This window comes from Hemicordylus capensis, chromosome 3 (genome assembly GCF_027244095.1).
Source record: "Hemicordylus capensis ecotype Gifberg chromosome 3, rHemCap1.1.pri, whole genome shotgun sequence".
NCBI classification, from domain to species: Eukaryota; Metazoa; Chordata; class Lepidosauria; order Squamata; family Cordylidae; genus Hemicordylus; species Hemicordylus capensis.
The window spans coordinates 20,862,680-20,887,121 of NC_069659.1; the positions used below are offsets into that span (position 1 = coordinate 20,862,680).

At 45.4% G+C, this 24,442-nt stretch overlaps 1 protein-coding gene across 4 annotated transcripts; it reads left to right on the forward strand.

The window, feature by feature from the left end:
• Window positions 1-34: 34 nt before the first annotated feature.
• Window positions 35-23,699, forward strand: C3H11orf54 (chromosome 3 C11orf54 homolog). 4 transcript variants are annotated; one of them, XM_053309927.1, is made up of 9 exons: window positions 35-190; window positions 2,856-2,945; window positions 5,873-5,971; window positions 10,193-10,266; window positions 11,595-11,696; window positions 13,295-13,471; window positions 14,794-14,943; window positions 20,601-20,717; window positions 22,671-23,699. In XM_053309927.1, exons 2-9 carry the CDS (start codon window positions 2,888-2,890, stop codon window positions 22,842-22,844), a joined length of 951 nt encoding a protein of 316 aa, XP_053165902.1. In that variant the 5' UTR covers window positions 35-190; window positions 2,856-2,887; the 3' UTR covers window positions 22,845-23,699. The 4 variants fall into 4 exon arrangements, with proteins under 4 accessions (XP_053165902.1, XP_053165900.1, XP_053165903.1 ...); XM_053309925.1 differs by having other exon boundaries at window positions 183-289; XM_053309928.1 differs by having other exon boundaries at window positions 189-325.
• Window positions 23,700-24,442: the final 743 nt, after the last annotated feature.

Genomic DNA, 24,442 nt, shown 5'->3' on the forward strand with positions numbered 1-24,442 from the left:
GGCTGATGGTGCGGGACGCCATCTTGAGAGAGGCATAATGTCTCTCTGTAATTGGCTGCTGAGCACCTGCGAGAAGCTTATTGGAGGAGGAAAACAAAGTTGCTTTGACTGGGAGAAGTAGCGGAGGGGAGGTGTGGTCTGGACTGTCTGGAATGCCATTCTGCAGACAGACCATCTCGGATTTCTCAAGGTAATAGTGCAATGGTTTCAGGGCATGGTTTGCATGACTTGAGACCTGTAGTAGTGAGCGGCCGACGTTGTGGTCAAGCCAGTGCATGCTTGCTCAGAAGTAAGTCCCCTTGACTTTAGTGGGACTTACTCTCAAGTAAGTGTAGTAGGATGACTGGATCTCGGATTACTTTCCTTAAGTTACCTTGGCATGTGTGCGTGATTTCAAGGACACGCAGAGGTTCTGAGCCGCGATTTCGTTCTTTGTCAGGCTTTTATCCCAGCTCAAGGGGGTGAACATGGTTCTTGAGAGAGAGAACCGCGGAGATTGTAGTTGAATAGAGATTTGAACCCAGATCTCTAGCCTGAGCTGCGTCCAGCGCTTAACCAGGACACTGCGCTGTAGGACCTTGATAACGGCTAGCGGGATATGATGGCAATCACCAGACTAATTATTATTGTGGGCGGTGCAGTGCTGTTATGAAACGCTGGAAAAATAGGAAATGCAAAGCACGTGAAGTGTCTTATCTTTTATTCCGTCTTTACTGTATTTAGTAAAGTTAGTAGTGCCAAGCAGTTAGGTTCCATAGCGAAGAGAAAGGAAGCAACACTTCAGAGAGCAGCTGAATTTGCCAGTTACATTTTTTGTGTTTCTGATAATGGTCCATTTTTTAAAGATAGGAAACCGGCAACCCTGAGAACAGACTCTTTCCCCTACAGCAGTGAATTATAAACCACCCAGAGACTTTATATGGGATGGTATATAATTATGATAGATTAATAAGAGTTGGACTACAACTCCCATTATCCCCAGCCTTCGATCATGGTGTCTGGTGATGATGGGAGTTGTAGTCCAACCACAGTTGGGAAACCCTGCATTAGTGTTTGGTATTCTTTTCTGGATAACACTTAATGTTTGCTGCATATGATTTTTTTTTCATTTTGGTTTTGGCGCTTTATCTTTTAATACTGTTTTGGGGGGGTAGGGTTTGGTTGTGATTTTAGCAAAGTTCATTATTGTTCTATTAGTTTAAAAAAAAAAGCCAGTGTGAGCACCTCAATCCTGGAGGTGGAGAGGTGGGGCATAAATTATGTACTGAGATCCTTTCACCTTGCCAGTAAGGGATGCTTTTCAAACCCTTAAAGTGATGTTTTCAAACAGCCTTTTTGGCTTTCTATTACTGATGCTAGCAGATCCCCACCCTGAGTAGAGAGCTGGACTTGAAGATCTCGAAAATCCTAATTATGGTCAGTGGTAGGGATGTCCTTTACATGCAGAAGATTCAGTTCTTAGTATCTTCAGGTAGTTCTGTGCAGACAGTACTGAGTTTAATGCACCAATAAGCTGAAGACAACTTCATATGTTCCCAGTTAGTAAATTTTTCCTTCCCAATTACAAAAGGTCTTAGATAGACAAGAAGCAGGTGGGGATAACTAAATGGATGAAGAGCAAGGTGTAGCTACTCTCTTCACCAAAAGGATTTAAAACTCCTACTTCTTAAGGGATTCTTCTGTTCTGGATAGTCCTTTCAGGTCAACTGCTGTTAAGGCACAGTGAGTGTAGGATTGCAGCTATGTAGCTGGATAAAATGCATATTTACTGAGAAGTTAATCCCATTGAGTTCAGTGGGGCTTACTCCAGGCCTTGACAAATCTTATTTGGATCTAGGAGCTAGTCAAAAAATTTAGGACCTAAACAATGGGCATTTGGCAAAATTACCAGTCTTAGTGATAGACAATGTAGAGGGGCAGGGAAAATGTTGTTCAGAAAATGTAGAACAGAAACAGGTCTGCCTTGGACAAATCAATATTTTATTAAATAACTCTGCTTCTGAATATCCCAGTCTAGGTGCTATGGTTAAGTTTCTAGGCACCATGGCTCCCTGACACCTGGGATTTGTCAAGCCCTTCTTGGTCAGTGTCTATGGGATTGCAGCCTTAGATCCCTAATCCTATCTTAAGTAAGAAGTCAGGTCAGTTTAGGACCAAAAAAATGCAGTATGATTTCACACAGTGAATAATCCATCTGTGGAATTCTCTGCCACAAGATGTGGTGATAGCCACCAGCTTGGATAGATTTAAGCAAGGCTTAGAAAAATTTATGGAGGGCAGGTCAATCAATGGCTACTAGACCTGATGGCTATAGGCTACCTCTGTGTCAGAAGCAAGATGTCTCCGAATACGAGTTGCAGAGGAGCAGCAGCAAGAGAGGCAGCATGCCTTCATCTCCTGGTTGTGTGGTTTCCGAAGGCATCTGATGGGCCACTTTGTGAAACAGGGTACTGGACTAGATAAGCCTTAGGCCTGATCCACAAGGCTCTTATGTTCTTATACACCCCCAAGGTTTTGGTTGGAGGAATACAGTTATGTCCTATGGCTGCTGAGCAATTGAAAAGATCCTGAGTAACTTGTATATGACCTATTTTGAACTGGCAAACTTCCTAGCAGATCTGAGTTGTGGTGTCTTAATGACATCCAAGAGAAATAGTGGGGGGAAAGAGACAAAAGCCGTGGAGGGGACAGAGATGCAAATTCTGTCCAGAGTGCCTTTGTAACTAAAGGTGACCCGGAAAAACTCCACCATAAAGAGCTGTGCAAACTCACCCAGCCTTTGTTTAATCACTAAGCCAGTGTGTTCATTAACAGACTTGTAACCGCTTTTGGGGTGTACTCTGATCTCTTTGTAGCTTGGCTGTTCAGTTTGCTGCATGGAATAAAAATGGCCCAAATTGAGAAGTTTGCTTTTTATGTACCGACTCTGGAAGAGCTTGCTGAGGGTGAGTACTGTGATTCTTCAATATTACAAAATGTTGTAATATACAAAAGTAGTAGGTGAGGCCGGTCATTGATCAGGCAAAATCGTTTTTGGGTAGGTTACACTTATAGGAAGGGGTCGCCTTAAGTGGCACAGCAGGGAAATGCTTGATTAACAAGCAGAAGGTTGCTGGTTCAAATCTCCGCTGGTACTATATTGAGCAGAAGTGATATAGGAAGATGCTGAAAGGCATGATCTCATACTGTTCAGGAGGAGGCAATGGTAAACCCCTACTGTATTCTACGAAAGACAACCACAGGGCTCTGTGGGCACCAGGAGTTGAAATCGACTTGATGGCACACTTTACACTTATAGGAAAGTTCAAGAAATAAAATATATGTAATAGAATTTTCTTATTAATGTGCTTGCAAAAGGAAAGTAAAAGAACAGTTTGAAATTTGTAGAATTTCAACTTCAAACATTATTCATTTTATTGAATAGTGGCCATACGTGAATTCCAATCCTAGTAAATTTCAATCTAAGAAAGATCTTTTGCTTCTCTTGGGCATGATGTTTTGGAATTATTGATCTAGTTATTATCATATCATTTAAAATATGATAATATATTCAGAATTTCATCTTTAAAATGCCAAAAAATAAATAAACCTCTCTCCCAACATATTCCAGTGTAAAATGTAGTACATTTAGCTAATCTAAGTGGCAGGATTGTTTATGCAAAATTGGACATCTGTAGGTAACAGGAAAGTATGATATTCGGAATTTCTTCTGTTCTAAAAAATATGTAAACATTTCAGCAAGCGTATTCTGGTGCATTGAGAAAAATAGCACATTCAGCTAATTTCAGTGGCAGGATTGTGTATGCAGGATTTGGTATCTGTAGGTCATCTAGAAGTATATTTCGCACAAACCAACCAATTCTTCAAAATACATAACGGATTGTATGGTGGGGCGGGGGGAGAGTTCTCAAACAACATTGTTCTACATTGTGCCTTGCTTAATCTTTTTGCTATTTTTCTGAATGAGTTGAACATTCGGATCTGCTAATCAAGATGTGGATTTCCCCCCTCCACCTTACCTACATTTTCACTAAATTGAAAAGCATTAACTATTTCTCTTGCTTTATCACCTGCCATGTAAGAAAGCAGAGTTGTTTGATCAGTTGGCTACTTGCGTAATCTTCCTGTGCTGTTCCACTCATCCCAGAAGACAGGGGCGGTCCAAGACATTTTGCTGCTCAAGTGAAGGACAATATGATGCTTCCCCCATCTGAGAGAGGGTGCTCAGCGTTCTCAGGCCATGCTGCCAGTGCAGTGGCAGTCAAATGCAAGCACTCTTAGACTGTACCACCAAGGCAGGAATTTGAGGTAGGGATGTGCTCAAACCAGCTCAGGAAGCTGCAGGCGGGGCAAAGAGCTATTCCCTTAAAAAACAGGTCCTACCTTTTCTGGTAGGACCTGCTTTTTGAGGTCACTTTAAGTGGCACAGTGGGGAAGTGCTTGACTAACAAGCAGAAGGTTGCTGGTTTGAATCCCCCCTGGCACTAGATCGGGCAGCAGTGATATAGGAAGATGCTGAAAGGCATCATCTTGTACTGCATGGGAGATGGCAATGGCAAACCCCTCCTCTATTCTACCAAACTAAAACACAGGGCTCTGTGTGCTCCAGGAGTCAAAATTGACTTGACAGCACACTTTACCTTTATCCTTTTGGGCAGAGCCTTCTAATGGCGCAGTGGGGAAATGACTTGCCTAGCAAGCATGAGGTTGCTGGTTTGAATCCCTGCTGGTATGTTTCCCAGAATATGGGAAACACCTATATCAGGCAGCAGCAATATAGGAAGATGCTGAAAGGCGTCATCTCATACTGCACGGGATGAGGCAATGGTAAACCCCTCCTGTATTCTACCAAAGAAAAACCACAGGGCTCTGTGGTCGCCAGGAGTTGACCCCAACTCGACGGCACACTTTATTCACCTTACCCTTTCTGGCACAGCACTCACTCTATAAAAGGCCGCACACGGCTGTGGCACCGGTCCCTGCAGCCTGTGTGGCAGCAGCACGCACATCGCCACATAAATATATAAATAGTTTTAAATTGGTCAGTTCTTCACTGGTTAAGGAAGAGGAGAGCTGGTCTTGTGGTAGCAAGCATGCATTGTCCTCTTTGCTAAGCAGAGTCCACCCTGGTTGCATTTGAATGAGAAACTACATATGTGAGCACCATGAGATATTCCTCTTAGGGGATGGGGCCACTCTAGGAAGAGCACCTGCATGCTTGCACACAGAGGGTTCCAAGTGCCCTCCCTGGTATCTCCTGATAGGCTGAGAGACTCCTGCCTGCAACCTTGGAGAAGCCCTGCCAGTCTGTGTAGACCAGGCCTGCTCAACTTTGCCTCCCACCAGCTGTTTTTGGACTACAACTCCCATAATCCCCAGCCATAGTGGTCAATAGCCAGGGATTCTGGAAGTTGTAGGCCAATATCTGCAGGAGGGCCGAAGTTGAGCAACCCTAGTGTAGACAGTACTAAGCTAGATCGGCCAATGGTCTGCCTTTGTATAAGGCAGCTTCCTGTTTTGCCTGTGAAGGGCAAGGAGGGGAACATAAGCAGCATGCCTCAATGGGGTAGGAAGGGCAGCGGAAGATGGGGTGGTACCCATAGTGGCAGGAACCTGGCACTTGCCACCCCTTATGTTCTTCCCTGCACTTGCTCTTGAGGTAACCACCTCACCCTGACCCTGCCTCATGGAAGGACTGCCCCATCAGAAGGTCTGTGCCGAATGGGAAGAGACCATTTTACTGCTGGAAGCAGGGACTGGGGGTGTCTGTTGCAATAGCCTTGCCTTGCTGAGATGGCTCTTTCGTGCAGCTTCGCATAAACTGTTCTAAGGTGCGGGGGTTTTCCCTACACTCTTAAATTATTTCTTCCAGTTCTGCAGGATGGACTCAAAGAAAATTTTGCAGAAGTCCACGTTTCTGTGGTGGACTGCCCTGATCTGACTCAAGAACCCTTCAGATTTCCACTTAAAGGTAGTACAATATGGAAATGTTTTATGGGGCAAACATGCCATAGGTTCTTGATTCGTCTAGTTTCTGTTGTCTAAGATATGAAAGGAAAGTGGGCTTTATGGCTCTTTCTTTTTAAAAAGCTGGGGAAGCCTTTTCTGGTTTTTCTTATGGGTAATATCAGAATGACGCAGCAGGGAAATGCTTGCCTCGCAGAGGGCATTTGCGCATGTGCAGCCGCCGCAAAAATGGTGGCCGCTTGCTTGTACGGCGGCCCGAAAGGGCCAAAAAAGCTTTGCTTACCCAGCCGCAGCGGTGATGAGGAAGGCTGGCGGGGGGAGAGGGAACCCACATGGAACCCCCACCCCCACGGCTACAGCAAGCCCCCCGAAGGGGCTACAGGTACTTGTTTTACGTTTTAAAATTGGGGGTGGGTCACGGACCTGCTGGACCGGACCCGGCGGTCCGGTTCTGGTCTGACGGAACCATTGGTGTGTGGTTCAGTTCGATCACGAACCCACGAACCCCCAGACCGAACCGTTGGACCACCAGACAGGTTCTGCACATCCCTACTAAGGGTTCTTCCAGAAGCTGACATACATTCTAACTTTGGCACAAATGACAATGCGGGATGTGGGGAATGGGGAATCCACACCCAGAAGAAGGGAGTTGCATTATATTCTTAGTGCCTTCTGCAACCAGTGTGCTGCAGTCCATGAAACAAGTGTGAAACAACTGTTTCGTCCTCCTTTTATTCTGACCTGAATAAAGACAGTTCTTTCATAGGTTTGTTTGTTTTTCTATGTAAACTGCTTTGGAAGCTTCTGTTGAAAGCAGTAGATAAGTAGTAGTAGTAGTAGATTGCCAGCAGATGGTGCAAAAAATATCAAAACCTCATTCTTCTTAGTGTGGATTTCCCCCTTTCTTTTTTATATGGTTAATTTGCACGTGTTGGAATATATTCATGTCTGGAAGGAGACTTTAAACCATTTCTAGATTATTAAGAAGGCCCTCTGCACCTATATATGAAAATACAAGGAAAGCCCTACCAGATTAGAACAAAGATAGGAACATAGGAAGCTGCCTTATACTGAGTCAGACCATTGGTTCATCTAGCTCAGTATTGTCTTCACAGACTGGCAGCAGCTTCTCCAAGGCTGCAGGCAGGAATTTCTCTCAGCCCTATCTTGGAGAAGCCAGGAAGGAACTTGGAACCTAGCTGCTCTTCCCAGAGGGGCTCCATCCCCTAAGGGGAATATTTTACAGTGTTCACTTATCAGGTCTCCCATTCATATGCAGCCAGGGCAGACCCTGCTTAACTAAGGGGACAAGTCGTGTTTGCTACCACAAGACAAGCTCTCCTCTCCTAAAAGATATTGTACATGCTGACATAGGAAGCTGGCATATTTAAAAGGTGCTTAGTAAGCATATTTAAAAGGTGCTTAGTAAGCATATTTAAAAGGTGCTTAGTAAGCATATTTAAAAGGTGCTTAGTAAGCATATTTAAAAGGTGCTTAGTAAGCATATTTAAAAGGTGCTTAGTAAGCATATTTAAAAGGTGCTTAGTAAGCATATTTAAAAGGTGCTTAGTAAGCATATTTAAAAGGTGCTTAGTAAGCATATTTAAAAGGTGCTTAGTAAGCATATTTAAAAGGTGCTTAGTCAGATTATAGGTCCATCTGGCTCAGTATTGTCTTCACAGACTGGCAGCAGCTTCTCCAAGGTTGCAGGCAAGAATCTCTCTCAGCCCTATCTTGGAGAAGCCAGAGAGGGAACTTGAAACCTTCTGCTCTTCCCAGAGCAGCTCCATCCCCTGAGGGGAATATCTTACAGTGCTCACACATCAAGTCTCCCACCCATATGCAGCCAGGATGGATCCTACTTAGCTAAAAGGACAAGTCACACTTGCTACCACAAGACCAGCTCTCTGTCATATGATATGATATATGATAGATCAAAAGGATTTATCCTTTTGATTCCAAGAGTGGCCAGCCAAATGTTTCTGAGAAATGCAGGGCACAAAATAATCTACCCTCCCTTCATTGTTTGTCTTCCAGCAATAAGTATTCAGAGGTGTACTACCCCTGGAGCCACCTAATGGTGCAGCAGGGAAATGCTTGACTAACAAGCAGAAGGTTGCCGGTTCAAATCCCTGCTGGCACTATATCGGGCAGCAGCGATATAGGAAGATGCTGAAAGGCATCATCTTATATTGCATGGGAGGAGGCAATGGTAAACCCCTCCTGTATTCTACCAAAAGGAAACCACAGGGCTCTGTGGGCACCAGGAGTTGAAATCGACTTGATGGCACACTTTACCTTTACTACCCCTGGATGTTCAGTTTCAGTAGCAATGGCTATCCGCCACTGATAAATCTATCCTTCAGGATAGAAGGATAACTCATCCATAACTGAGTGGCTGTAACTCAGTGGTGGAGTACATGGTTTGAATCCAGAAAGCCTTGGTTCGGTCTCTGTGATTTTTTGAGGCCTCTGCCTGAGGACCCTGAAGATTTGCTGCCAGTTGGAGCAGAGTCAAGGGTTGGATGCATAGGTGGTCTGACTCAGGATAAAGAAAGCAGCTTCTTGATTGTTCTGATCTCTTAGCCCCCTAAGCTAGTGGCCATTGCTGCATTTAACTGGCAGTGAATGATGAGTTTAGAGGCAAGATGCCTTCAAATACCAGTTGCAGGGGGGTAGCAGTAGGAGAGAGGGCCTGTCCTCAGCTCTTCCCTGTGGGCTCCCCAGAGGCATCTGGTGGGCCAGTGTGTGAAGCAGGATGCTGGACTAGATAGGCCTTGGGCCTGATCCAACAGGGGTTTTCTTATGTTCTTATTGGTTGATTTTGAATGTTGTTATCCCACCTTTCTTCCATTAGATGGAAGTGCAGAAGGCATAACTGAAATAATTACACAATAAAAGCAATATGGACAGCAATACTAAAAACAACATACAGAACAGGAAGTGAAATGGCCAATGAGGAACCAAAGCACTAAAACATATTTGGCAAAAGGCAAGCCCAAATTTGCTGAAAGAAGCAAGACAAACTTCCCTGGAAGATACTTGCTCTCTCTTATCACATTTCCTTTGCATTCTGCAGCTTTAACAACAACAAATATTTATATACCACTTTTCAACAAAAGTTTACCAAGAGAAATAAATAAATAAATAAATAAATAAGAAGATGGATCCCTGTCCCCAAAGGGCTCACAGTCTAAAAAGAAATGTAAGCTAGACACCAGCAACACTGTGCTGGGGGTGGATAGGGCCAGTTTCTCTCCCCCTGCTAAATAAGCAGCATCACCACACTAAATAGGTGCCTCTTTGCCCGATTAGCAGGGGTTTATTTATTTATTATTAAAATAATAATAAGGGAGTCTTAGTTTAAGGGAGTCAAGTCTGTTCTGAGGGGCACATTCAGTTCTCAGAGGACAACCATGAAGCCCAGCAGGTCTGGTGAATGTCCTGGATAACTGAATATATACCTCTTGTGGCAGCAAATGTGAATTTTCCCTTTTGCTAAGCAGGGTCTGCCCTGGTTTGCATTTTAATGGGAGCACATGTGAATACTAAGATATCCCCCTTAGGAGATAGGGCCACCCTGGGAAGAGCATTTGCATGCTTACATGTAGAAGGTTCCGAGTTCGCTCCCTGGCATCTCCAAGACTGGGCTGAGAGAGACTCCTGCCTGCAACCTTGGAGAAGCCGCTGCCAGTCTGTGTAGACAATCCTGAGCTAGATGAACCAATGGTCTGACTTGGTATAAGGCAGCTTCCTATGTTCCTATTTTTCCCTATGGCCCAGAATCCTCAGCTGATAGTAACACAGCTGATGTAGAAAGGTTCCTTAGCTGACTTGCAAGCTGGTGTAATCTGGTGGCTAAGGCACTGAGGTGCAAATCAGCACTTCGCCCATTTCAAATCTTTTGTCTGTCATAAACTCATTAGTTGGCTTTAAGCAAGCTACTCCTTCTTAGCTTCAGCTCCTTGGTTACAATATGAGGATAATATTTACTTCCTTTATGGGAGTATAATAAGAATCGCATCAAGATAATTCACGTGAAGCACTTTGAACACTCAAAGAGTGCTGTGTAAGTATGAAGAGTTCCTGGATAAGCAGGAAGTCTGAAAACAGGTAAGCCAGTAGAAAAACAAAACCTTCTGGTCTACTCTGTATTTCACAGTGAAGGAATGTCTTTAAAATGTTCTGAAGGAGTAATTCACCCTGTGTTTTGTTCTTCTTGCAGGTATATGTGGCAAGCCTAGAATTGCAGATGTGGGTGGTGTTCCAAACCTTGTGCCTCTTGTTCAAAAAGATAAGGTGAATAGTTAACATCCTTGGCTGTTTAGTACTACTGCCCCAAATATATATGCTGCTATAACGTGTTATTGTTTCTCCTTCGGGAGAGCCTCTCTTGCTACCTAATGAAATGTTTTCTGTCAGGGGTTCTCAAACTTGGGTCCTCGGATGTTGTTGGACTACAACTCCCATCATCTCCAGCCACAATGGTTAAATGGTTAAATGGGAATGATGGGAGTTGTAGTCCAACATCTGGGGACCAAGTTTGAGAACCCCTACTTGATGGGACAACATAAGACTAGAACCACACCAACCCTAGAACCAGGGGTCACCCCATGAAACTGACTGCCAGGAAATTTAGGCCCGACAAAAGGAAGTACTTTTTCACAGTGCATAATTCATCTATGGAATTATCTGCCACTGGATATGGTGAAGGCCACAAGCTTGGATGTCTTTAAAGGGGGGATTAGAAAATTCATGGAAGACAGGCCTATCATTGGCTACTAATCTTGATAGTTCTAGGCTACCTCCAGGCTCAGGGGCAAGATGCCTCTGAATACCAGATGCAGGGGAGTAACAGCAGGGGAGAGGGCATGCCTTCATCTCTTGCCTGTGGGCTTTCCAGAGGCATCTGGTAGGCCTCTATGGCCTCAGGCCTGATCCAGCAGAGCAGCCCCATCCCTGAGGGGAATATCTTACTGTGCTCACATGTAAAGTAAAATGTGCCGTCAAGTCGATTTTGACTCCTGGCACCCACAGAGCCCTGTGGCTTTCTTCTGGTAGACTACAGGAGGGGTTTACCATTGCCTCCTCCCACGCAGTATGAGATGATGCCTTTCAGCATCTTCCTATATTGCTGCTGCCCGATATAGGTTGTTCCCTATATCTGGGAAACATACCAGCCAAGATTCGAACCGGCAACCTTCTGCTTATTAGTCAAGCATTTGCCCGCTGCTCCACTTAAGGTGGCACTCACATGTAGTCTCCCATCAAAAGGCAAACCTGCTTTGCAAAGGGGACAGTGCATGCTTGTCACCACAAGACCAGCACATCACTAGTCTGGAATGCAAGCTCCCAATGTAGTGAAGCTAGCTGGTGAAACCTCCTCGTACTTGCACGTTAGTCTAGATGTCAGCCATGCTTTGCTTGTTACATCTTGTATCTTGCCTTTTCTAGGCAGTTGTAGAGTTCTCTGACAGTCCCCCATCCAGGATCTTACCAGACCCACACCTGCTTAGCTTCTGCAAGATTGCTGCATCATCAGACCATGTGCTCTGGCAGTGAATGGAGGATTGCCCAGCAGTGAAGGATTATGTCTATGATAACATGAATTCATCTTTCCTATTTAGGTCTATGACCTGAACACAGTGGCAAAAGAGATACAGCTGCCTGGAGCCTTTTTTCTTGGAGCTGGAGCAGTTTCATCTAGAATTGTTGGTGGCAATGCTGAGGTAAACAAACATTGGGATATGCTGGACTGAAAGAAGAGTGCTAGTGTGGTATAGTGGTTAGAGCAAGGATTTTCAGCCTTGGGTCTTCAGGGTTATGGAGCAAGGGTTCTCAACCTTTGGTCCCCATCATAGCTGTGGATGATGGGAGTTGTAGTCCAGCAAAATCTGGGAATCCAAGGCTGAGAACCATGAGAATATAGCAAGCTGCCTTATACCAAGTCAGACCAGCTCAGTATTGTCTGCTCTTACTGGGAGTTTCTTCTCCAGGGCTTCAGGCAGGAGTTTCTCTCAGCCCTACCTGGAGAAGCCGGGGACTGAACCTGGGGCCGTCTGCATGCAAAACAGATGCTCTATCACTGAGCTACGGCCCCATCCCCAAACGTGCCATATGTGGGTCTCCCATCCAAGCACAGGCCACATCAAGACCTGCTTAGCTTCAGCAAGGTAGCTGCATCCTGTACCCTTAGATTATGCTCTGGACTTCAGCCCTGGGATAGATTCTTCAAACTTAACCCTAAATGTTTTAGCCTTTCCTCATGCAATCAAAACAAAACATCAGTGATGGCAGGAGCCATGTCTTCTCAAGAGAGAGCTTGCAGAAATGTTTCCCTACAAGGAAAGGATAAAATACCTGAGATGTTCTAATACGAAAAAAAGTCAAAGCCCGGGGCGGGGTGGGGGGAGCGGGGTCAGAAAAGGATAGTGGTTCATAAAACTCTGCATGGTTATGGAGAACATAGATAGAGCAACGTTTTTCTCCCTCTCTTGCACTACCGGAACGTGGAGTCCTCCAGTAAAGTGGATTATCAGGAGAATCGGGATAGGACGCTCTTCTTTGCATACTGCACATAACTAATGTATGGAATCCGCTGCCTCAAGATGTGATGTTGGCCATTAACTTAAGCCCTATTCACCCGCAACATTCAATGCATAGACAATCTGTGTTGTCATTCACACAGGGCCAGTTCAAACGATACTGGTGGCAACACACCTAAAGGGTGGGGGGGGGGCACAAAGAGCCTCCATGGATGTCCTCATGCTCCCTTCGGTGCATTCCTTGATCGCACATAGGGGCTGTCTAGCCAAATGGCCTTTTAATACGCCCTCCAAACTTTCTTGGCTGCCACTTATGCCTGGGAAGGACTCCTAGAATGCCTCCACAATGCCACCTCTTATTTCCTTTGAATCTCTCTTCAAAACCCAACTTTCTCTTGAAGCCATTGGGCCAGCTTCCTCATCACCTTACTCTCCTTTAACACAGGCTAATTAAGTGCAAATGAAATAATCGCACATTCTTTCCCAGCTTATCCCTGCCTCCAATTCCCTCCCCTTCCTCCATGGTTTCTTGAGTGTTGATTTTAAATTGGGAGCCCCTTGGGGCAGAGACTTTGTCTTTCTCATTCTGTAGAAAGTGCCATGCCCATAGATGGTTCTATATTAAAAAATAATGCCTGACTCCTTCTAGATTATCCTTGATGTTTTTGAAAACAAGGCCTTCACCTGTGGGTTGTTTTTTTTAAGACTCGTGGCACTTTTAACTAATTGCAAAGCTAGCTGGAGGGAACTCATCTGTACACCTCTGTGCCTTCTCTTTCTAGCTTATTCCTGTTGTTCAAGCTAAAAACGAGACAAAAGCAGCCGTCAACGGAAGTTACATTGCCATGATTAATCCTGAGGATAACGGGTGCCTGTTGGAGAAGTACAGCACCAAATATAAAGATTGCGAATTTGGATTGCTGGCTAATCTGTATGCCAGCGAAGGCCTTGCTGGAAAGGTGCGTGGTCTCATTTGCATTTACTTCAGAACCCATGAAGCAGGTGTAATGTGTTTATGATGGGGCCATTGCTTAGTGAGGGAGCATCTGTTTACTCCCAATCTGTTTCAAGGCCCAATTCAAAGTGCTGGGATTAACTTTTAAAGCCCTAAAAGGCTTTGGACCAGGTTCCCTGAGAGCGCCTTCCACTGTTCCCTCTAAGGCGTGAGCACATGCATGTGCTCACAAGGTTTTGGATGTCCACTCAGTTCAATTTAGATCCCACTCAGGTTGAATCAGGAGGGCCCCATTCTGAATGCATGCGCGCACACCGCCTTGATACTGCTGCTCGGAACAAAACTCATTCTGCACAGAGATGAAAAAAATTAGAGTGATCACTGCTGCCTTCCCCATATGTTGCAAGGACCTTAAGGTCTTCAGAAACCTTGCTCCAAGTGCCCTTGCCAAATGAGGAAAGGCAGGTGGCAGCTAGGGAGAAGGCCTTTGGTGGCAACCTAGGGAATAGCCTTCCCATTTTTCTTTTTTTCCTGTTTCTTATTTCTATTTGTTTTTGTTAAAACAATAAAAATAATATATTTTTAAAAGGAATAGCCTTCCCAGTCAGGCTTGCCTGGTGTCTTCACTTTGTTCTTCTAGATGTGAGGTGAAGATCTTTCTATTTACTCTGGCTTTTTATTTTATTTTTTCTTAATTTAATGTTTTGTATTGTATTTTCTGTTTCATATATTGTAATTTGTGTTCTGTGTTTTAATTGGATTTTTTTTAACTGTTGTGTTATGAGCTCAGAGAACAATTTGTTATGGGGCAGCCAACAAATAAAGTTTATTATTATTAATAATAATTAGCAGGCAGAAGGTGCTAGGGATGTGCATGGAACCAGCAGGTGGGGGGATAACTTTAAGGGCAGGGGAGGGTGCACTCCTCCTTCCCCTGCTGGCGCCCGCTGAAAAACCGGTCCGGTGGGGCGGCAGCGTACCTCCCTGCTGCTCCGTCCACTCCTCAGACCGGAAGTGACAGGAAGTAGTGTGCACATGTCGCACTTGTGCACACAAACATGCTGAACAGGTTCATGCACATCCCTAGAAGGTGCCAGGTTCACTCCCTGGCATCTCAGGTAGGGCTGGGACAGGCTCCTGCCTGAAGCCCTGGAGAGCTGCAGCCAGCCAATGCAGGCAGTACTGAGCTAGATTGACCAATCGTCCCACTCAGTAGGAGGCAGCTTCCTGTGCTCCTGGAAAAAGGATTTTAAGTTGAAATGCCTTGGAATAAATTTTCCACATCAAGTACTTACCATCATATCATTGTGTACTAATATTTTTAAGGTTATTGAAGTGAAAGCACATAGAAGAACTGGGGAGCAGAACTTCATATCCTGCATAAGGAAAGTCTTAGAACAATATTATGGTGACAAGCCAGTTGGAATGGGAGGAACATTTATTATTCAGAAAGGAAGAGCAAAAATTCATATCATGGTAAGTTGGTCTTGATAAAGGATGCTTTCCTTTGGGAGTACATGATGAACATGTTTTGCATTTCTGTATGAATGTATTATGTCCTTTTGTTTGTTGTACGTAACTTTGTAATACATAATTCATTCATACAGAAATTGTTCACTTATTACATCTATGTCCGACCTTTTCAACAGAATTCATGGTGGCATGCATAAAGTTCCCAAGTGATCTCCTATTCAGATACTGACTAGTCTGGCTTTATTATTATTAACATTTGTATACCACTTTTCATCCCAATACCCCAAGGTGGAGATATATCTATATACACAAAATATTAATTAAATATCAAACAAGCCACAATAGCATTTGGTCACTCCTCATGTTTGTGGTGATACTAAGATATGATGTTGGTGTATAGTATTCATTTAGAGCATGGTCTGGGACTTCTGTAGGGGACTGGCTTAGGATAGAGATGGCCAGCTTCTGTATTGTGGGCTACAGTGTTCTTCAGACAGCAGTCCCATGGTATATTGTCTCACAAACAGATCTTCTCAGGCAGGATGGGGCCATAGCTCAGTGGTAGAGCATCTGCATTGCATGCAGAAGGTCCCATGCTAAATCACTGGCATCTCCAGGAAGGGCTGGAAAAGACCCCTGTCTGGAAACCCTGATGATCTCTAGCCCTGATGAGCTAGATGGACCAATGGTCTGACTCAGTATAAGGCAACTTCCTATGTGGCTCCATGTACTCAGCATAGTGCCCCCTGTGATCCCCCTCCAGCCTGGGTGGGTCACAAGCAGCAGCATAGGGAGGCTGGCAGTGGTCCATGTACGGCTGCCGTGGCCTTCTGGCCCCACATCTAACATCAGACACAGGGGCCCAGCTAGCCTCCCAAACAGGGCTACGTTGCCCTGTTTGGAAGGGAAATCGGCCCATGCTGTGGCAGCGTGGGCCGGAGCAACTCTCCCTGCCTTAAAGGCAGGGAGGGCCGTTCCAGACATACTGCCAATGCAGCGCAGGCCGATCTCCCTTCCAAACAGGGCCACACGGTCCCATTTGGGAGGCTAGCCAGGCCCCTGCATTGGCAGAAAGAACAGGAGTGTCTCTCCCTGCCTTTAAGACAGGGAGAGTTACTCCGGCGCACTGCCAACACAGCACGAGCAGATTTCAGTTCCATGTAGCCCCATTTGGGACCAAAATAATACTTCCCCCCATGTCTAACATCAGACACAGGGGGCCTGTCTGGGGCCACGCTCACAGACCCTGATTGGTCGTGGCCCGAGTTCTTTGAACCTGGTTGCCCAATGGTGGCTGCAACAGCTCTTCAAAAATTACCAAAATTTTAGTAGTGTGCATGGGGTGGAGACAGAGCAACAAGCTTCTATTTTATTTTATTTTATTTTAATAACCAGAAAGTTTACTTTTAGAAAAACTGGTTCCATGAAAACATTTCTGCAGCAAAAAATACAAATTCAAAACCGTTATTAACAGAGCAGGTCAGGGAAAAATAAAAACTAGAAAAATGCAACCACTACCTGACTTTATACTGGTCCCTACTCTTAAGTCCTCTGTGCTTTCTTTTCAGCTTCTGGCTTGCTGGGTAGTCTCTTGTTGTAATTACAGCACAGATCCGGGGCTCAATCCAGCCTGGCTCTCCCTTTTCTTCTAGTGATTTCAGCTAGGCTTCATTTCGTGCTGGCTGCTCACTTTCTGCTTTCCCACTACAGCAGACTTGACTTGACTCTGATTTCCAGAACTCTGACTTGCAGACTGCTTCTTCTGCAACTTCCAGCTCTGGCTTGCTCCAACACAGACTTTCTTTATGCTGACTTCCAGGACTCTCTCTCTCTCCCCACACCCTCACCCCTCTCCTGTTCTGCAGCCTCTAGCTCTGACTTGCTCCAGCAGATTATCCTGACTTCTCAGTCTTCCCTCTCAAAACACTCCCAATATATAGTTTCTCTGGCCCAACAGTTTTTTAAACCATCCAATTAGAACAAACAAAAATCCCCTCCATTTCTTGAAATCCCTTTTCCCTCCCCAAAACAACTGTCAGAATGCTAAACCAAAAGTGAAACAAGAATGAACTTTTGACCCTGCACCTCCTTCGTGCAAGCACAGAAATCCTAATTACAACAATACTGAGGTTTTAAAGAATATAACACAATTATCAGGGCTTATTTATGAGAAGAGGTTTGGGAATATCAATACACTACACAATACAGGGGCTTATTTACAGAAACCCAAGAGGTCTCTAGGCCTCATTCCTTCACAATGGGCAAAGAGGTTCTCTCAGGGATCAGCAGGGGGCCTTTCTGAGGGCCCTGGGCACAACCGCCCACCCCCTGATACTGATAAATTTTTTTATTTTAAAAAAACCCAACACACACCATACCCTGATTTTCTTTTATAAATGCATCTAAAGCAGCTAACAAAAATTATACAGAAAAACAACCAATGCAATGTAATGCAACCAATGCTCTGGGCCACCCAGAGACGGAGGTGTGGGACAGCATACAAATTTGATAAATAAATAAAATAAGAAACAATCCTAAAAAATGTCAAGAGTTTAACTAGAAAATTTAACAGGAAAAAGCAGCTAAAACCTCACAAGCAGAAGATCTATGCTGCAGATCAAAAACTAGCCTTCACCACACAAACCTCCTTGGGGAACAGAAAGGTCTTAAGCCTACATCGGAAGGTCAGGCGCAAGGGGATGTGCACCTTCTGGCAGTAAGGACTTCATAGGACGTGTGCTTGGGTGTCGCCAAGGCGCGCCTCTTCTTGACCTTTGTAGCATTAAAGGGTGGCCCATTTCCATCTCTTCCTAGGTATTGCAGGCCTGGTCTGTGGTACTCCGAACAATACATTGGGTGGAACCAAACACAGCAAAAAGGGTGTTTTTAGAGGGACAGAGGAGCCCACATCCTCAGAACAAGGAAGGGGGACAGAGTGAAAAGGGTGCTCTACTGGAGAAGGGGTTTTAAGTTCACTAGGAGAGAATTTCTCCCCCCATAGTTTATGTTTTTAAAGCCCTTAGGGGTTCTCAAATTTGGGTCCCTAGAAGATGTTGGACTACATCATCCCCAGCTGCAGTGGCCAAAGGCCATGGGAGTTGTAGTCCAACAATATTTGGGGACCCAGGTTTGAGAACAGCTGCCTGTCAGGTGCAGGGCCATCCCTAGGGGGGTGCGGGGCTGTGGGCGAATCAGATTGGCGACCCCCTCCTCAGTACATCATAGCAGGCGGCTCGCGAGGCTGCCTGCCTGCTACCAAGCCAGTGGAAAGGCAGGCTGCTCACCGCTTGCGGCCCCTCTCCCCACCCATACACGTCTGCTTAGCCATATTTGAGCAGATGCGTTGCCAAAGACAGAATTTGCTCACCCCACTCTTCAGGCAACAGGGGGCTTGTTCTGAAGCCTCGTTTGCCCCTGGACTCATTTGTGAGTCCTTTGCACTCAAAGTCCCAAGCAGCAGCTTGAAAAAACAAATACACATCCCCCCCCCGGGCTTATTTGAGCCTCTTATTTTGGAGGTGACAATGTTGGACGTAACCATACAGGGTACCTGTGTGTGTGTCACAGAGGAGCATCGCAGACAGCAACGTGAAAGGATTCCTTTTGCATTAGGAGGGACTCAGCCACTCTGTGTCATGCAAGCCCAGTCAGCAGCAGGGAGCTGAAACTGCCCGCTAGCCTTTGAGAGATTACAGGTGAAACTCGGAAAATTAGAATATTGTGCAAAAGTCCATTAATTTCAGTAATGCAAATTAAAAGGTGAAACTGATATATGAGACGCATTACATGCAAAGCGAGATAAGTCAAGCCTTAATTTGTTATAATTGTGATGATCATGGCGTACAGCTCATGAAAACCCCAAATCCACAATCTCAGAAAATTAGAATATTACGTGGAACCAAGAAGACAAGGATTGAAGAATAGAACAATATCGGACCTCTGAAAAGTATAAGCATGCATATGTATTCAGTACTTGGTTTGGGCCCCTTTTGCAGCAATTACTGCCTCAATGCGGCGTGGCATGGATGCTATCAGCCTGTGGCACTGATGAGGTGTTATGGAAGACCAGGATGCTTCATTAGCGGCCTTCAGCAATTCTGCATTGTTTGGTCTCATGTCTCTCATCCTTCTCTTGGCAATGCCCCATAGATTCTCTATGGGGTCAGGTCAGGCAAGTTTGCTGGCCAATCAAGCACAGTACACTGTATACTCTTCCGCGGTCCGATATTGTTCTATTCAATCCTTGTCTTCTTGGTTCCATGTAATATTCTAATTTTCTGGGATTGTGGATTTGGGGTTTTCATGAGCTGTATGCCATGATCATCACAATTATAACAAATTAAGGCTTGACTTATCTCGCTTTGCATGTAATGCGTCTGTCTCATATATCAGTTTCACCTTTTAATTTGCATTACTGAAATTAATGGACTTTTGCACGATATTCTAATTTTCCGAGTTTCACCTGTATTTGGCAAGGGAGGAAGCCTTTCTCCCCAACTCCATGAGGCACTCCAGGGAGCGGGAGACAGGAAGGAGGACTCCTTTTAGTTTGCACAGCAACTGAAGCATTTGTCCAGAGTTCACTTCAGCAGCAGGAGCTGCTTTTCTGAAGAAAGAGCTTCCCTTCCACGCAAGAGCCATTTCCCTCTGCACTTTCCTCAATGCTGGGAGGGCCCTTGAAGGGAGACGGAGGAGCCCTCTCTCTTCAGAGCGCCAGGAGCAGGAAAGCGCTGCAACCACAGCATCACACACAGCAGGGCACAGAGACGAAATGATTTTACCGGCTTGGGCTCAGTCTCCACTCGCTGCTGTCCGCTGCTCCTGTGTGGTGGGCAGCCTCTGCCTGCTGCCGTGCCTCTCCTGCCAGCTCCAAGCCTCCCCAGCACAGCACTCCTTCTCGCCTCAGCCTGCCTCCCTCCCTCATGGCCTCTGTGTTGCTGGCACGCAGGACTCACGTGCCTCCAGGCATGGACTCTGCGCAGGGCAGGCTAAGAAGAGCAGGAGCAGCCCCGCCCCCCAGCAAACATGGCAGCTGCTGCCATGGGAGCCGAGGAGGGCATGAGGAGGCTGCCAAGCAAGTGGAGAGGCAGGCTGCTTGTTTGGTGTGCATGCTGCTGTGAGGCCCTTCCAGGCGTGGGGCCCGGAGCGATCACCCCACCCTAAGGACAGGCCTGATCAGATGGGTGCCGTTTTAGGGGGGAAATGCACAAAATTCCCCTTGAGAGACAGGGATCTCTGTCAGCCTGCAGGCTTCCACTCTATAATCTGCATATTCTTCCATATCCTAGTCTAACTTATTACATTTTAATTTAATTGTTGGGTTCTTTGGCTCTCAGTATGTTCTAGGGCAAGCTCTTATATAAGTCTGCCTCTTATTCCTTTCCACTTGTAGGGTTCCTCCCCTCCTGTGCCTGACATCGTCTGGCCTGTTGCTCTGGATTAACCGTAGATATTAGTCTATGGGGTTGCCTGGATCTATGTTTAAAAATGTGGGAATGTGCCAGTAATGGGGGATGCTCCAGGTAATGCCCAGTTTGAAGGACTCTTTGCTAAGGATTTTGACCAATAGGGAGAACAACTTACAATGTTATCTCTTGCTCCAGTGCTCTCACTTTTTTTCTTTTACTCACATTTGGTAACATTTTTTTCTTTTCTTCCAGCCCTCAGAATTTTCTGCCTGTCCTTTGAACACTGATGGGGAAGTGAACAACTGGCTCAAGTTTTTTGAAATGAAGGCTCCGCTGATTTGTCAGCCCGTGTTAGTTTCTCGAGATCCAGTAAGTCCATTTGTGGGTAGGAGATGGAAGATCCTTCTGCAGTATTGTGTAACGCTTGAGTTTCATTTCTTTCCTTGCGAAGGGGCGGAATTGGGGGCAACCTATTCCATGAGGTAGGGTGAAGTGGTCTCCTCAGGCATGCAGATGCTGGGCAAAACTGGCCCTTTTCACAAGCGTGTCACTCCCCCACAATGCATCCCATGAACACATGAGGTGGAAGCAGGTCTGCACTTAACAGACGTCCACACCACTGGCCACATACCGCTAGCAGCCGCACATTCATCACTTAAGGTGCCCTTCACATGTACAAGTGTATGCCCTGCCCTGATTGGCTGGGGTTCTGACTGATGGAGGAGCACAGTACACATGACCTGTATGTACAATTGACCCTTTTTACATTTGCATCACCGTGCCATTTAAAACTACAGGTGAGAGCATTGCAAGTTTTAATATTCCCCTACATAAAAAATCCTAGCTTGTACAAAAGTGGTAGACAGTGAAAAGCCTAACTTAGATAGAACCTTCTCTGTGACAAAATAGCTATGTATGTGTAGGGAGTGTTATCTATGAGAGGGCATTCAGACATATGATCCCCTCCACCCCCGGCCATCTACAGTCTGATATGGTATAACCTAGAAACAGATGCATCATCTGCTGCTTTTGCTCATGTTTTTTCACTCTTAAGATTTTTGCTAACGGGGTTTGGTGTGTTGAGAAACAAACGTATGGAGAATCGGTGATTCAGAAGATACTCTCAAGTTACTTGTCCTAAATGCCTGGGAAACAATCCAACATGGGGGGGAGGGTATCTCCACTTTCCCCACCTAGGCTAGTACATTGCCTCCTAATTGTGCGGGTTTGGAGGGAGAATTCATGCAAATAGCTCCTAAACATGCAAATTAAATTTGGATTTAGATGACTCACAAGTAGTGCAATTAGGAGGCAGTGTGTCTGTTGGAGTAAGACAAGACATGCACATCCATGCTTTCCCCCCAGGCATTTAGCATGGGCTAGTAGAGTTACCATTCAAACCATCTCAAACTTGCCAGGAAATCTAGGACTGACAGAAGGAAGTATTGTACTTGTTCACACAATGCATAATTAACCTATGGAATTCTCTGCCATGAAATGTAGTGATGTGCACGGAACCGCGGAGCTGCAGTCCGGCACTGGGGTGGGGGTTCCTTTAAGGGCAGGGGGAGGGTGTACTTACCCCTCTCGCCGCATTCCCCCCTCCTGCGCACGTATTTTAGTTAGCAATTGGGGCGGCAGGATACCTCCCTTTTGCGCGTGCGCACGTCACGTCTCTGCGCCATGCGATGTGCACACACGCAAAAGGCTTCCTGAAGCCTTTTGCAGCCAAGCAGGGGAAGGGGCGGCAGGGAGGTATCCTACCACCCCAATTGCTAACTAAAATACGTGCACAGGAGGGGGGAAAGCGGCAGGAGGGGTAAGTATACTCTCCTCCCGCACTTAAATGAACCCCCACCCCAGTCCTGTCGAACCACTCATGAACGGTCCGGAAGCCTGTAGAATGGCCTCCGGACCGGTCTGGGCACATCACTAATGAAATGTGGCGATGGCCACCAGCTTGGATGGCTTCAAGTGGGGCTGCTTAGACAAATACATGGAGGACAGGTCTTTCAACTAGCCTTGATGTCTATAGGCTGCCTGCAGGCTCAGAGGCAGGATGCTTCCGGATACCAGTTGCAGGGGAGCAACAGCAGGAAAGAGGGCATACCTTCATCTCCTGGTTGTGGACTTCCCAGAGGCATTTGTTGGGCCACTGTAGGAAACAGGATGCTGGACTAGCTAGGCCTTGGGCCTGATTCAGCAGGGCTCTTATATTCTCATGACATGGGAGGCAATGCAGGCCCTGATATAAACGGACTGTTTTGTAGAGCTCCATGGCTCAGGGCCTGAATTCAATCTAGTTCTTAATTTATTTCCAAGGGCTTTGATCTTCGTGTGGAGCACACTCACTGTTTCAGCCATCATGGTGAAGGGGGCCACTATCATACAGACACTACTCCAGAGATCGTAGAGTACCTGGGATATTTTATGCCTGCCGAGTATCTCTTTCGAATTGACAGACCCAAGGAAACACATTTGGTTGGGCGTGACTGAATCGACATGGGCTTCCGTCAGGGGAGGAAGGCCTGTTTAGCAGCAGAACAGAAAGCCAAGTCATTTATTGGAATTTTGCTTTTTCACTAAGGCTATTGAAATATCCTTCACACAAACTTAAATCTATTCACCACAGTAAGATAGCACTTATTTTGCATATACTTTAAAAAATGGCATTCGATGTGGGTTTGGATTAACTAGCAGCTGGAAATACAATGGAATTTAGTCTGAGAGAGCACATCAGGAGCCAAATAATCACCCTTTTTTTTTTTTTTGGTCTTCATCCCCCTTCCATCACCACCACTACCACTTTGTTTTAGTGGCAGGCTATTCTGAGTGGAGGATAGAGGCTATAAGCCAAGCACCTCTCTGCCTTCTCCTTTTAATGGAGTAGAGTGGGGTGTGCAGGCAGCTGCCACTCACCACCTCCTTCACAATACACATGGATGGTGCTATATAAAGAGATCTTTATAGGAGTCGGTGGGAATCTGTTGTGAATGGGCACACATAATTTATGCAGAAACACCTTATGAGTGTTAATCAAGGCTTTTGTGTTGCCTGGGAGCTTCCCTGGCACTCTTGGCTTAATTGCTGAATTCCACCACTGTGAGGAAGAATTAGAGCAGTGAAACGAGGTGAACATCACTACTGTGATAAGAGTTTCCATTTCCTTCTTTTTAACTTTAGAGTTTGGGATCAAGGGTGGGTATTCCCTCAGCAGGATGTCCTCTCACAAGATGCAGATAAAAGTATTGATTCACTAAGTTGTAATCTTTTTGCTGCAATCAAGATAATTCAGAAGTTAGCAAACTGATCTGACTGTTGATACTACAAAAATAAATTTGATACACTATGTTTGGGGTTGTTGGTGATTTTTTAAAAAATAGTAATAGTTCTTGTAGTGTAAAAAACAAAAACTATGCTTCCTAATCAAGTATGGAAAAGGTGAGGTGGTCACTCAGAGATGCTCAGATAATTTCTCCTTGAGAATTTATAGTTTCAACGTGTATGAGGTTTGCTTCCCCTTTAAACAATAAACTACATGTTACAGGAAGCACATATTTGGCACTTCTGTGCTAGGGTGTTTGGGTCCCTCTCCAGTCCAGTAAATAGTAGCCTCACGTGGCAAGAGAAGACAACTTCAGGTAATTTGCCCCTTGTAGTAGCCAGCAGGGAAATGCTTGACTAACAAGCAGAAGGTTGCCCATTCAAATCCCTGCTGCTGCTACTATATTGGGCAGCAGTGATATAGGAATATGCTGAAAGGCATCATCTCATAGTGCGTGGGAGAAGGCAATGGTAAACCCCTCCTGTGTTCTACCAAAGAAAACCACAGGGCTCTGTGGGTGCCAGGAGTTGAAATCGACTTGATAGCACACTTTACTTTAGTAGCATAGCACTGTGCCCACAGAAAAATACAGCTCAGACTAACAGCATGAGTTACTATTAGCGCAACTAATTTGCACTAATTTAATGGACCTCTGTTTAGGGTGGCAGCCCACATATTGTATCCCTGTGGAATGAGTGTAACTTCAGATGTTAAAAAGAATCCTACTTATTGTTTTCCCATTTAATTGAAGTACACATGCCACTTTCTC

Excerpts from the sequence above, each read along its gene's own strand:
- C3H11orf54 (XM_053309925.1), top strand. The coding sequence starts at position 202 with ATGGTTTCAGGGCATGGTTTGCATGACTTGAGACCTGTAGTAGTGAGC. Across the intron at positions 290-2,855 it reads CAGTGCATGCTTGCTCAGAA|CTTGGCTGTTCAGTTTGCTG; the intron begins GTAAGTCCCCTT and ends ATCTCTTTGTAG. Across the intron at positions 14,944-20,600 it reads GAGCAAAAATTCATATCATG|CCCTCAGAATTTTCTGCCTG; the intron begins GTAAGTTGGTCT and ends CTTTTCTTCCAG.